Genomic DNA, 15,063 nt, shown 5'->3' on the forward strand with positions numbered 1-15,063 from the left:
GTTTAACCCTATTTTATACCTAGGCTATTTGAAAATAGCCGATCTACAAGCTCACAACGCGTCGCATCGCAACGCGTTGTGAGCTTGTAGATCTGCTATTTTCAAATATTTAGTACTTTTACTTTTGGTACTTTAAGTACATTTTGATGCCAATACTTTTGTACTTTTACTCAAGTAAATTTTGAATTCTAGACTTTTACTTGTAACAGAGTATTTTTATATTGCAGTATTGGTACTTTTACTTAAGTAAAGAATTTGAGTACTTTTTCCACCACTGGCCACTATATTTCCATCACTCACTCCAGAGGGCCACTATATTTCCACACTCACTCCAGAGGGCCACTATATTTCCACACTCCCTCCAGAGGGCCACTATATTTCCACACTCCCTCCAGAGGGCCACTATATTTCCACACTCCCTCCAGAGGGCCACTATATTTCCACACTCACTCCAGAGGGCCACTATATTTCCATCACTCACTCCAGAGGGCCACATTGCAGATATACTGTCTCTCCGTATTTTAACTTTTGTGTCTCACAAAATTAGCAAAAATAGCTGATCTACAAGCTCAAAACGCGTCGCACGACGCGTTTTGAGCTTGTAGATCAGCTATTTTTGCTATTTTTTAATTGGAATCCAGATTTTTTTGTGCTAATTTCAAATGCATTTAGTTATACTTATAGTAACTTTACGAACTTAAATACATTGTAAAACAATACATTGTAAAATACATTGGACATAAAAAAAAACAATAGAGTTTTAAGCTACTAATATAGACTAAAGTATTTAAAGCAGGTCATGTTTGCATGTATCAGTATTCCGCTATTAACCTGCAGGCCGCATTAAGTGAAGGTGGGGGCCGCCTGTGGCCCCCCGGGGCCGCCAGTTGCCCATGTCTGCTATAGAGCCACCTGTAATATACTCACGGCTGCTGCTGTTGTCGCCTTTGCACGCCCAGCGTGCACACAGCAGGTGTCAAACCCATTGAGACCTGAGGCCTGATTCTACAAAGGCCTTCTAAATCAGTAGTTCTTAAACCTTTTCATGCCACAAGGACCCCCAAGATGATCTGTATTTGGCCGCGGACCCCTCCACCTGAAAAGGTTTCGTGCCAGGGACCCCCAGAAGAGAAGATTTGTGTTAAAATGTCTTATGTTATTCAAGATTTTTTACAAAAATGTTCAAAAATAGCAGATGTACAAGCTTCTGAAAAAACGTATGTTGCTATACAGTTCAAATCTAAAATGCCACAGATGCTTTCCCGGTTTTAATGGGTTAACTTTGTGAGTGTACAAATGGACCCAAAGGGTCCCACAGACTCCCAGGGCCTAAAGAGTCCATTTTTATTCTGTTACACATTGGCAGAAGCTGCTTTGTTTCTACTTGTGCATACTGCTTTCGATAAACTGAGCCAAGGGTTTGCACATTTGATGATGGAGAGGGGGCCACTATATTTCCACACTCACTCCAGAGGGCCACATTGCACATACTGTCTCTCCGTATTTTAACTTTTTTCGCCATTCTATGTCACACAAAAGTAGCAAAAATAGCCGATCTACAAGGTCAAAACGCGTCGCAGTGCTAGAATTAAAACTCAAAAAGAAGCAAGTAGTTGTGCTACACACAAAAGTAGCAAAAATAGCTGATCTACAAGCTCAAAACGCGTCGCACTGCGACGCGTTTTGAGCTTGTAGATCAGCTATTTTTACTTTACAATAGGGTCCTTGCTTCACAACACAATAATTGTCTGTTACAAAATGTTGACTTTCACAGCTGTAATGTGTCACTCTGATGTACTCTGAGGTCACAATGAAACGTACATAAAACAATCCACTGCAATGCCATGTCAACTTTTAAAATGAGCCTCTCCTGTCCGTACCGAACTTGGCACAGACACTGTTCAGGGTTCTGCCATGAGAATAGTCGCATCAAAAACCCTAAATTGCGCACAACGGGGCGCTACAGCAGTGTTACAGCAGTGTTTAGTATGCAATATATTTAACGTGCAATATACAGTAGGAATAGATGCAAATCTAGTGTCATAAATATGGACTGTTTCACGGTTATTTAAACATTTGAGTATATACAGTACAGATGGAATACGGAATGCAGGTATCTAGTCAAATGGTACATTTTGATTACTATTAATTGGAGTTGAGTTAAATTAATTTCCCTCAAAACCATTAACATCATGATGCTGCCTTTTAGAATTTAGATTTTATTTTTTCGCTTCGCACCGCGTTTCGAGCTTGTAGATCTGCTACTTTTGATGCTTTTTTTGTGACGCTGCAGAATGATCAAGTAGGGCGTTAATTTTACGAAAAACACAAAAGGTTGAAATATGGAGATACGAGGCAAATATTGTACTTTTACTCCACTACAATTATTTGAAAACTTTAGTTACTAGTTACCTTGCAGATAAAAACTACTACATTATAAAACATACATTAACCACTTCAGTCCTATTCTATACATAGGCTATTTGAAAATAGCCGATCTACAAGCTCGCAACGCGTCGCAACGCGTCGCAACGCGTCGCAACGCGTCGCAACGCGTCGCAACGCGGCGCGTTGTGAGCTTGTAGTTCTGCTATTTTCAAACATGTTAGTACTTTTACTTTTGGTACATAAAGTATATTTTGATGCCAATACTTTTGTACTTTTACTCAAGTAACATTTTGAACACAGGCCTTTTACTTGTAACAGAGTATTTCTACATTGCAGTATTGATACTTTTACTTAAGTAGGACATGCGAGTACTTATTCCACCACTGGTGTACAGTCATTGTGCTGTTTAGAGAGATGGCTGTGTACAGTAGATTGTTCAGAGAGATGGCTGTGTACAGTAGATTGTTTAAAGAGATGGCCGTGTACAGTAGATTGTTCAGAGAGATGGCTGTGTACAGTAGATTGTTTAGAGAGATGGCTGTGTACAGTAGATTGTTCAGAGAGATGGCTGTGTACAGTAGATTGTTCAGAGAGATGGCTGTGTACAGTAGATTGTTCAGAGAGATGGCTGTGTACAGTAGATTGTTTAGAGAGATGGCTGTGTACAGTAGATTGTTCAGAGAGATGGCTGTGTACAGTAGATTGTTTAAAGAGATGGCCGTGTACAGTAGATTGTTTAGAGAGATGGCTGTGTACAGTAGATTGTTTAGAGAGATGGCTGTGTACAGTAGATTGTTTAGAGAGATGGCTGTGTACAGTAGATTGTTCAGAGAGATGGCTGTGTACAGTAGATTGTTCAGAGAGATGGCTGTGTACAGTAGATTGTTTAGAGAGATGGCTGCGTACAGTAGATTTTTTTAGAGAGATGGCTGTGTACAGTAGATTGTTTAGAGAGATGGCTGTGTACAGTAGATTGTTTAGAGAGATGGCTGTGTACAGTAGATTGTTTAGAGAGATGGCTGTGTACAGTAGATTGTTCAGAGAGATGGCTGTGTACAGTAGATTGTTCAGAGAGATGGCTGTGTACAGTAGATTGTTCAGAGAGATGGCTGCGTACAGTAGATTTTTTTAGAGAGATGGCTGTGTACAGTAGATTGTTCAGAGAGATGGCTGCGTACAGTAGATTTTTTTAGAGAGATGGCTGCATACAGTAGATTTTTTTAGAGAGATGGCTGTGTACAGTAGATGAGATGGCTGCATACAGTAGATTGTTTAGAGAGATGGCTGTGTACAGTAGATTGCTGTGTACAGTAGATTGCTGTGTCCAGCGGTCTCCATGTCTCTCCCTATAGCTGTGGGGATTTACAAGGGTATATCCCACAAACAGTGTCACGTTACAGGTGACACCGTGGCTCATGTGGCCACCGTGGAGGACATGTTGTCATGACAGAGGAGAAGAGGCCATACAAATAAACCATTCCAAAAGGAACCCAACGGTCAACAGTGGTCATTTATTTATTTATTCATGGAAGAGTTTTTTCATTCGAGGTCCACGTTCGCCTTAGTTTCATAGACTTTGAATGATTGATTGATTGATTTATTGACAACTAGCATATGTACAAACAAAAACATGCACATAGTCAAAGGCAGAGGTCTTCAACAGGGGGTCCGGGACCCCTAGGGGGTCCTCAGAGTTACTACAGGGGGTCTGCCAAATCTTTGTGGGATATGATTTTTTTAAATTTTATATTAACCACTTGAACCCTAGCATCCCTTTTCTGAGGAAAACTTTAGCCAAAAATAGCAGCTGCGAGGCGCTGTGAGCTTGTAGATCGGCTATTTTTGGTAAAGAGGTATAGGTGTAGAGGGTAAAAAGAGCAGACCAAGTAAACAAAAAAAAGTTTCATCTGAAACACAATTTTATACAATATAGTGGGGGTCCCTGCTTCATCTCTCTCTCAGCTAGGGGGTCCTTGGCCTGAAAACGTTGAAGACCCCTGGTCAAAGGGATGGCACAAGAAGGCCCAGAGGCTTATTTCCATTGCGGTCCCATAAATACAGTTAAAACATAAAATACATAAGTAAAATCAGGACCATGTGGTATTTAAAAAAACTCTTTAGGTAGGACTTAAAACTAGAGGTAGACCTAATCAATTTTGTGACTGTTGGCAACCCATTCCATGTGATAGCTGCAGAATACAAAAAAAAGAGACCTTTCCAATACTGCTTTTGACTTTACATGGAACAAAATTTGTGGCGCTGCCCCTAGTGGAGTATCTATGCACATCACAAATCCTTGAAAAGCATTTGCTCAAATACTTTGGTGCCTTATTACGTACAATCCTGTGAAACCGTGCACATTTTCATGAACGACACTCTCCGTTTCACTCTAAGCCAACCAAGGCTATACTAAAATGAGACGGGAGGAGATGAGCTCTGGGGTGGAGATTGTGGATCAACCTGACTATAGTTTGTTTGAGAGACCTGGTTGCTTGTGTCTCTCGCAAAATCTGGCAACACAGCAGGTGCATGCTGCTGAGGCGCATGCACGCAGCACTGCGGCTCACTGCACACACCTACCTCACAAAGCCCTATTGTCAAAGCAAGCAGCAGTGATGATAAAATAACCTTCATTGAAACGCGCCGCAGTCAGTGAACTGACTCTCTCAGGAATAATGTTTAATGACCCTGTAGGTCTGCGTTTGTGGTGTCAGAACCCAGTGAAGGGCGGGGGAATGTCCTCAGGACCGGAACATATGGTTCACAACAACAACACAACAGGACATCAGGACACCTGCATCTCCCTCACTCACTCTCTGACAGTGGTGGAAGAAGTACTCAGATGTTTTACTCAAGTAAAAGTAGCAATACCGCAATGTAAAAAATACTCTGCTACTAAGTAAAAGGCCTGTGTTCAAAATGTTACTTGAGTAAAAGTACAAAAGTATTGGCATCAAAATATACTTAAAGTACCAAAAGTAAAAGTACTAAAATGTTTGAAAATATGATTTATATCTACAAAGTAGCTAACTAGTAACTAAAGTTTTCAAATAATTGTAGTGGAGTAAAAGTACAATATTTTCCTCAGAAATGTAGTGGAGTAGAAGTATACAAAATGTAAATAATCCAGTAAAGTAGAAATACCTCAACATTTTACCTTAAGTACAGTACTTGAGTAAATGTACTTAGTTATTTTACACCACTGTTCTCTGACTACTACAACACAATCCCAAGTGCTCATTTATCCAAATGTAAGTAAATCTGTTTGGTTCCGTTCGTAGCACTCTCAGAGTGGATTATACTGTGCTCACACAGACAGACAGGCAGTTCAGACACAGATAGTTCAGACACAGATAGTTCAGACAGACAGACAGACAGACAGACAGACAGACAGACAGATTAGACAGATTAAGTCATCAGACAATTAGTCAAAGCACCGCGGCTGCAACTTGAAGAGGTTCTCCTGTTGGTTGGCCCAGCGGTTCCATACAGTGGCCAATGGAGGCACATGAGAAGATGACCCAACACCCCACAACAATTCATCATGCAAGCACTGCTGCAAGTCAACGAGTACTCAAGTAAAAGTACCACAATATGAAAAAAACGTGCTGTGACAAGTTGGCTAAAAGGCCTGTATTCAAATTTTACTTAAATGAAAGTAAAAGTGCAAATGATGAATCATTGGCACCAAAACATACTTACAGTAAAGTCAAAGAACTCAAATAAGAATAGCAGATCTACAAGCTCACAACACGTCGCGTCGGCTATTTTCGATAAGTTGAAGTATAAACTAGGGCTTAAGTGTATGTTTTGCAATAATACAAAAAAATCTGCAAAGTAACGAGTAACAAAAGCTGATAAATAATTGCAGTTGGAGCTAAAAGTATATATAATCTATTTGCCTCTGGAGGTGTAGCAGAATGTAGATGTATCAACTACGGAAATACCGAAGTACCAGTAGTAATCTAGTAGATGTACTTAGTTACTCTACACCGTGGCATCCGAACAGCACAACAACATCTATCATGCGAGTCAGGAGCTGGCAGGGCTCGGATCACACATCCAGCGGCGTATGGCGTGACCTCACCTCCCTGTGGTACACAGTGCCACCTCACTTCCTCTGGTCACGGCCCGTGCCAGTTGGAATGCCGCGCAGGACCGCAGCGCACGGCACGCCACCAGCCACGCGCACGGGACGCACCGCACGGGACCTGACCAATCAACAGTGGTGGAAGAAGTACTCGGTAGCAATACTACAATATAAAAAGACTCTTGTTACAAGTAAAAGCCCTGTGTTCAAAATGTTACTTGAGTAAAAGTACAAGAGTATTGGCATCAAAATATACTTAAAAGTACCAAAAGTACTAATGTTTGAAAATAGCAGATCTACAAGCTCACAACGCGTCGCAATGCGACGCGTTGTGAGCTTGTAGATCGGCTATTTTCAAATAGCCTATGTATAAAATAGGGCTAACGTGGTTAATGTATGTTTTATAATATAGCAATTTATTTCTGTAAAGTAACTAGTAATTAAAGTTTTCAAATTATTATAGTGGAGTAAAAGTACAATATTTGCCTCTGAGATGTAGTGGAGTAGAAGTAAAGGTATTCAAGTGAAGTAAAAAGTTACTCAAAATTGTACTTAAGTAAAACAGTACTTAAGTACATGCACTTAGTTACTTTCCACCACTGCCAATCATAACACTGGATCACGTTAGACTAGACTGGCACGTGTGACATCATGTCCTGTCCTGTGTAATGGGCACGGCTGGACAGTCACACCAAACCGGATCCTGTCTGTCTCCACTGAGGTGGTGAGACTTCAAAGATAGTTCCACCAGTTCTCAAACATTTTCGTGCCAAGGATCCCCAAAATGATATGCATTTTGTTTTCTGCCGCGGACCCCCCCCCCCCCCCCCCCAGAAGAGAAGATTTATGTTAAAAAAAAAATCTAAATTATGCAAAAGTTTTCAAACACTTTCAAGATTTTTCAAAAATGTTCAAAAGTAGCAAGCTCGTATATCTGCTATTTTTGGGAACCGCTGTTCTAAAACCAATGTTCTAATCCAATCCAATCCACTTTATTTATAAAGCACATTTTACAACGCAATGTTTCCACGCACAGAACATCTAAAAGCGAAATACACTGTACACAAGCTAAAACACAGAAAAACAGCAGCAAAAACACAGTAAAATAAGAAACAAAATAAACAACACTATAGTATACAAGACGCAGCAGCGTCAGTAGACAGTGAAACTAAACATAGACCACAGAACTCTAATACGGGATAAAAAGCCAAGTTCTAAATCCTAAGAGTTTTCTGAAAAAAACGTATGTTGCTATACGGCTAAAATCTAAAATGACACAGATACTTTCCTGGTTTTAATGGGTTGTATTAAAACCGGAAACGCATCTGTGTAACCACTTAAACTATCATTTTATACTTTGGCTATTAAAAAATAGCATATATATATATATATATAGATCAGCTATTTTTGAAAAATCGTGAAAATGTGTGCAAATCTTTTAATGTGTATATATTTTAAAGCAAACATTTTTAACTCAAATCTTTGCTTCTGGGGGGTCCCTGTAACAAAATATTTTCAGATGTGGGTCCACGGCCATGCAAATACATATAATTTTGGAGGTCCTTAACATGAAAAAGTTTTAGCACCACTGATATAGCAACAATAGTTTTTCAGAAAAAATTAAGACATTTGTTGAGACATTTGACAGTTACAAATGTTCGCTTTAAAAAATATACATATTCAAAGATTTGCACACATTTTCAAGATTTTTCAAAAATAGCAGATCTGCAAGCTCATAGTGCGGCACTCGGTGCCGCGCTATGAGCTTGTATATCTGCTATTTTTGAAAAGCCAAAGAAATCTAAAATGACAGATGCGTTCCCGGTTTTTGATGGGGTTTAAACCAACCTGCCCGTGCTCCTGTCCCCACTGAGATGGTGACACAAGTGACAACAAGGCCCCTGAATGACGCTGGCCCCTGTTAGCCACGCTGATGGTAGGCCTACTGCATGAGCGGAGCCAAGGTTCTAAACAGAAGATCTGGGACACAAGATTGTCTCTGTCTGTCTGAGCCCAATCTGAACTCATGCTGTCTGACACATCTGCTTAAATGCATCCTTCTCTTCTATTCTCTCGCTCCATTGTCAAAGGAGTAGTTCACCCAAAAAATGGCTTCTTTTCGATCAATTACACACCCCATGAAGCCTTGAATTCATGGAGATCTTTTTTGTGTTTGTCGCATTCCTAAGCCAATGATTTGATGACCGGTGGAGTCTATCGAGTAAGAGACTCAAAGAGTCTCCTACTGAGCAGTCACCCGGTCATCGAATTATTGGCTTAGGAATGCGACAAAGACTTGTACTTTTACTCAAGTAACATTTTGAACACAGGCCTTTTATTTGTAACAGAGTACTCCTACATTGTGGTATTGACACTTTTACTTAAGTAAAAAATGTCAGTACTTTTTCCACCACTGTTATGTCTATATATCTATACATATGGCCCCCAATAAGGGCCCCGAAATTGGCCCCATCCATGCTTGTGTCACAAATGTCCTGATGTCCTGCACTATAGCTGACTTCAAACTATATGAGCATTAGGCTTTATTAAAGTCACTGAAACATACAGGACGTCCACTGCTTCTCAGACTGTCATTGTGTGCATCACTCACCTCAAATGTGACAATATGAGGGAGGGAGGGGATTTCTCTTTTTTTGCATAGGCACAAATTTGTGTCTCTTTTGGCATTGCAGTCTGTAAGGAGATATCTTTATGGAGGGGGGGGAGAGAGAGAGAGGGCATTTTACTGTATTATATAATTCCAGAGGGGAGGGAGAGAGGGAGGGAGGGAGGGAGGGCTGGGTTTGACACAAGGGGGGGAGGGGAGGGTGCAGAGAGAGAGAGAGAGAGAGAGAGAGAGAGAGAGAGAGAGAGAGAGAGAGAGAGAGAGAGAGAGCGAGAGAGAGAGGGGGGGTCTAATGCACTTATCACTTAATTTGCTATTTACAAGGGCGTTCCAGATGTCTGTGGTCCGGTCTCTCTGCATGCCCCGGGCGTTATAAATAGTAAAGGTTAATTAGTTAGCCAAGAAACTCGATCAGGGGCGGGCAGTTTTTTTTAGAATTTGATCCATAGACAGGTAACTCAAGCAGCAATCCCCCATTGTCACCGACAATCGGACCTATATAAATCCTCCCTGGGACACACAGCAGCCACCACATAGCCTTAGACTTTACTCTGGGAATCACCGACCGACCGGATCATCCACCCAACCTCAACCACTGGTGAGTTTTTTGCCTCTCTGTTCCATCAATGCACATTTGGGAGTTAGACTCTCAGGTGCATTGGATACTTTTTTATGATGATGGCACTTTGACTGAAAGAAACTTCTGCTTTTTCTGAAAAATGACAATTATAGAGGATAACTTGTCTGGATAAAAACACTGGGTAGGCTAAATATAATTATAATGTTATATAATTGTCATTTTATGTTGCATCTTATGATGCACTTTGACTGAAAGAAACTTCTGCTTTTTCGTGTGTTTGTATTCTCTTTGGAGGAAAAAAACTACTTTGACAATGTCTGTCTGCCTCTTGTGATTATGTTTATTTAACATATACAATTCAGCTCAAATGAGCTTTCTTGGCATGAGAAAACATACGTTTACATTGCCAAAGCAAGTGTCAAAATATAATAAAAACAGTTTAAGAAAATGGGTATACAGTACACACAAAAATCGTCAGAGTTAATCGAACTCTGAGAGTGTACAAATGGAACCAAATGGACCTCTCCATTTGTACACTCTCAGAGTTAAAATGGATAGATTAACACTGAGGATTTTACTGGTTGCAGGTTAAAATATCCTAAATAAGGATAGAGCTGAATGCAGGCTATAATATTCCATGCCAGGTGAAAGAAAGAAATTACACGCTGCCTGCGCTTGCCTTTGCGCGTCAAAGACAAGTTGACTTTGCGTAAAAAGATGTGAAAACAGACTGGAATGAATGAGCCTATATGAAGCCAGAATGTCCACGTTCAGGCTGACCTTCAGCCAGGGGGGAAAAAAGAACTATAGTCTACTTTAAAGTGACAATTACAGACGAATGAATTGCAATGAAATGATCATGATGTATGGTTTTACGCAGGTATAGAGGCAGTTACGCAGCCCTAAATATTTGCGTGTCACCTAAAAGAATCAGCTTTATTGTCACATCACAGGTTTACGAGTGTATAAAGAAAAAAATATACAACATTTGTAGTTTTCAGGAAAGGGAGGAAGAATATAGATAAGAACAAACAAGAAAAAAACAAGGATAAAAAACTGTTTAGATATTCAAATATTCCTATTTGCACTAATTAGGAATATTTGAATATCTGCAGGAATATCTGCAGGAATATCATATATTTTCACTCCACTCTGTGGAGTGAAAATATATGATATACCTGCAGACTTTTGCCACTGTATTGTACCTGCCTGTGTGTGTGTTGATATTTGAATATCTAAATATTTGAATATATTTAGATATTCAAATATATCTAAAAGTGTGCAGGTAGCCTATATCATTATATTTTCACTCCATTCAGTGGAGTGACAATATAACGATATACCTGCACACTTTTGCCAGTGTATCGTACCTGCCTCTGTGTGTTAATATTTGAAATATTTGAATATATTTAGATATTCAAATATATCAAAAAGTGTGCAGGTATATCATTATATTTTCACTCCACTCCGTGGAGTGAAAATATAATGATATACCTGCACACACTTTTTGTATTGTATACCTGCCTGTCTGTGTGTGTGTGTTAATAATTCACAATGGTCGTTCCCTCTTCCAACAGTATTAAAATGTCCCTCTCATCCATCCTGTCCGCGGATGCCATCGCCAGTGCTATCAAGGACTGCCAAGGTATCGTCTGACACCGATGGCATTATTGCTTCTTCATTACTTTTTGTCATTACAGTATAGAAACGGGAGTCCGTCTGGGCAAGCCACCTCTCCAGGCTATCCCATAGCCTCTATAGGATATTCATTGCAGTATTAATAGAATAGGTAACATTAAAATATTGTACAGTCAGTGATATAGCAGAAACGTTAAGTTGGGGCTGCCAAAAAGTTGGAGCAGCTTTTTAATGCGCATGTATATTTAATACGGGGGAAAACTCGAACAAGACTCAAGAGGTATAGCCTACTCCGATTTTTAATTCATTAAAAGCAGTGTAGAAATAATACTCTGTAAGTAAATGTCCTGTATTCAAACATTTACTGGAGTAAAATTACCATATTGGCATAAAAAAAAACAAAGTAGCACCAAAAGTAAAAGTTCTTTCTAAAGTTTAAAAAAAAAATGTCAAAAATCGGTCCACATTAAGAGCAAAACCGAGAGCTTGTAGACCTGCTATTTTAGAATGGATGAAGTATAAGGCATGGAGCTGTTCTGGTTAATGCATGTTTTGTAAGAATCAAGAGTGTAGAGTAGAAGTATAAAGCACTGAGTCCATTGACCATCATACTGGACCGATTTTGCCTGCAGGCAAAAATTGTACTTGGGTGCAGTACTTGAGTAAATGTACTTATAGTCACTTTCCACCAAGGGTAGGGGTCAGCTACAGTAGCATTCATCTCTGTCAAACAAAGCAAACTACATGCTGTTTTTCATCTTCTGACCTCTCCTCTCCTCTCCTCTCCTCTCCTCTCCTCTAGCACCGGACTCTTTCGTCTGTAAGAAGTTCTTCGAGACGTGTGGTCTCACCAAGAAAAGCCCCGGCGACATTAAGAACGTCTTCGGTATCCTAGACAACGATGGCAGCGGCTTCATCGAAGAGGAGGAGCTCAAGTGAGTTTGGGGAACGAACGCTATAAGTCAGATCCCGAAACTCACATTTCTGCCTCCTCCTATTACGGTGAAATCGGTGACCTGCTGAAATATGTGACCATCTTGTGGGCTCTGTCTGGGCATATGAGTTCTGTGCAGGGTGTTCTCAGCTGTGCAGTAGAACACTGGTTTAAAACATTGTCATGGCAAGGACCCCCAAATGAACTGTATTTGGCAGAGGACCCCCATCTGAAAATAATCTGTGCCAGGCACTTTTTTTTTTTTCTCCAAATGTTTAAAGTGTTTAGCCAATGGTTAACCTTATAGGTTTAAAGTGGTTTTGATGCTATAGTAACTCATTTGGCTGGGGGCCCCCTGGCCCCCGGACCCCACTTTGAGAAGCACTGCAGTAGGACCCCATTCAGCAGAAAAACCTGATAATCTTGAGTCTATGATGTCTTAGCAAGACACTTGAAATCCAAAAATCTGATCTACCCGAAACTTTTATCACACATTTGATTCTCAAACGGTGTGCCGCGAAGGGGCGCCAAGTGTCGACGAACGACGCAGCGCGCAACTAAAGTGACGACAAAACAAAACCCCCCAAAAAACAGCGTCGCATCACATACTGTACCTCTGAAAAAATGAAAGGTTGCAGATGCTTCATAAAATGTCACATTAGCCTATCATCTCTGTTGGATGGAAACCTCATTATATCCAAAACTGTTACTTTTTAGGATTCAAATTCAAAAACAGCAAAAGTAGGCTGTTGTGATGCTTTTGTGTGACGCTGTAGTTATGATCAAGTAGGGCATTAATTTACGATAAAACACAAAACAGTTCAAATATGGAGATAAAGAGGTTTCTGCCCCGACAGCAGCGATATAACTGATTGGTTGGGAAGACGAGGGTAAGCTCCGCTACCACGGAGATACGTGAGACCACGTTCACTTTCCTCGTTTACATTTTGTGGAGAGGCTGTGGGTGATGGAGACACAGACAGTATGAATGATCAGAGCTCAGAACATAGTGAGACAGGTAGCGACAGAGACAATATTATACAACTAAACTAAAAGCTATCAGTACTTTGCACACACTCATTTCCAGTGGTGGGAGAAGAGCAATAGTAATTAATTCAAATAGCCTATGTATAAAATAGGGCTAAAGTCGTGAATGTATGTTTTATAATATAATCATTTATATCGGCAAAGTAACTAAACATTTCTGATAATTGTAGTGGAGTAAAAGTACAATATTTGCCTCTGAGATGTAATGGAGTAGAAGCAAAAAGTACAGCATTTTGAGCAAATGCCCTTAGTTACTTTACACCACTGCTCATTTCCCAATAGAGGCAAATTCTTTATCCTAAAATAAATAACCCCTTTAATCACTTTCAACCTGGCGTCTCCTGTTTAAGGCATGTCATTATAAGTGAAAATCTTAAATCAAATATCTTTTCTTACACACAATATTCCGAAATAGCTAGAATAGCCAATCTACAAGCTCACATCACGCCACATCGCATCACGATGTGTGCTTGTAGATCAGCTATTTTCACTATGAATACAGGTGTGTACCGGTTTGTAAAACACTGCTCTAAACAACGCAGAGACCAAAAGTGATTTCACTTCAAGGAGGCATCCATCATCACAAAATGCTCCAAAATGTCACTGTTGTTGCCGAAACACGACTCCAATCTCCCGGACCTTGTAGATCGGCTATTTTTGGCAGAGATATTTGGCGTAGAGACGGAAAAAGCGGTCCAAGTACAGAGCCAACACAGGTCCGGACGGTTTACGATTGAGTCAGACAGAGTTTATAAGCGGTTAAACAGCCCTGGTTGGCAACCCCGGCCTGGTGGAGATATGCGCTCCGAGGAGTGTATACTTTTCTAGTGGATCAGTTTGTCCTAGGACAGTGGTTCTTAAAGTGGGATCCTTGGGGGGGTTCCAGGGGGTCCCCAGCACAAGTAATTAATTCCAGCATCACAATCATCTTACCCACTTTATCCATTTATACATTGTCTACTGGATATCCAAAAATATTAGAAAAATATTGAAAATGTTTGCAACATTTTTTACTTCTGGGGGGTCCCTGGCACAAACTCATTTCAGATGGGGGTCCGCAGCAAAATACATATCAATTTGGGGGCAATGGGGGTCCTTGACACGAAAAAGTTTGAGAACTAACTGTCCCAGGATCTTCAGGGTGTGTGTGGTGTGTTACTGTACCTGTAACCGTAACCAGGGTCTTCATAGTGTGGGTGTTTTTCTGTACCCTCTCTATAGGTTCTTCCTGCAGAGGTTCGTCCCCGGGGCTCGTGTTCTGACCGACAAAGAGACGAAGGCCTTCATGTGCGCCGCCGATGATGACAGCGACGGCAAGATTGGAGTAGAAGGTCAGAGACTTTACACACAGCGTTCATTTAAAAGGGCCATGATGAAACCCTATATACTCTAGGATTACTTTGTAGTTTGTTTTCCACTTCAGGTTAAAAAACTACAGCAGGATAAAACATGGCAGAGTGCATGAGACTGACCTTATAATATACGTGATACGGCTGCAGCTATAATCATATTAATAATGGGGTGTTAGATTTATTGTGCTACTGTTGACTGCTGTCTGTGTTTACACATTGACACACACACACACACACATGGCTCTGGACACACCTAGATCCCACAGACACATTATTAATTTGATTAGCTGCAGCTGTGTGTCGCTTACTAGTCTGCCATGTTTGTAGTTTTTAACCTGAACTGGAAAACAGAACCAGCTCATAGGTTTCATTGCTCCTTTGACTCAGAGAGGGAAAACAAAAACGGAC

At 40.5% G+C, this 15,063-nt stretch overlaps 1 protein-coding gene across 1 annotated transcript in view; it reads left to right on the top strand.

The window, feature by feature from the left end:
* The first annotated feature begins 9,426 nt into the window (after positions 1 to 9,426).
* Positions 9,427 to 15,063, top strand: part of pvalb8 (parvalbumin 8) — a 6,928-nt gene continuing 1,291 nt past the window's right edge. Inside the window, exons 1-4 of the mRNA XM_080448463.1 lie at positions 9,427 to 9,702; positions 11,262 to 11,329; positions 12,125 to 12,257; positions 14,525 to 14,634. Coding sequence (XP_080304589.1) covers positions 11,269 to 11,329; positions 12,125 to 12,257; positions 14,525 to 14,634 — 304 coding nt within the window. The 5' untranslated portion in view covers positions 9,427 to 9,702; positions 11,262 to 11,268. The remainder of the gene's footprint in view (positions 9,703 to 11,261; positions 11,330 to 12,124; positions 12,258 to 14,524; positions 14,635 to 15,063) is intronic.

The sequence above is a fragment of the Gymnoscopelus braueri genome (assembly GCF_963280865.1).
Source record: "Gymnoscopelus braueri genome assembly, chromosome: 13".
Lineage (NCBI taxonomy): Eukaryota > Metazoa > Chordata > Actinopteri > Myctophiformes > Myctophidae > Gymnoscopelus > Gymnoscopelus braueri.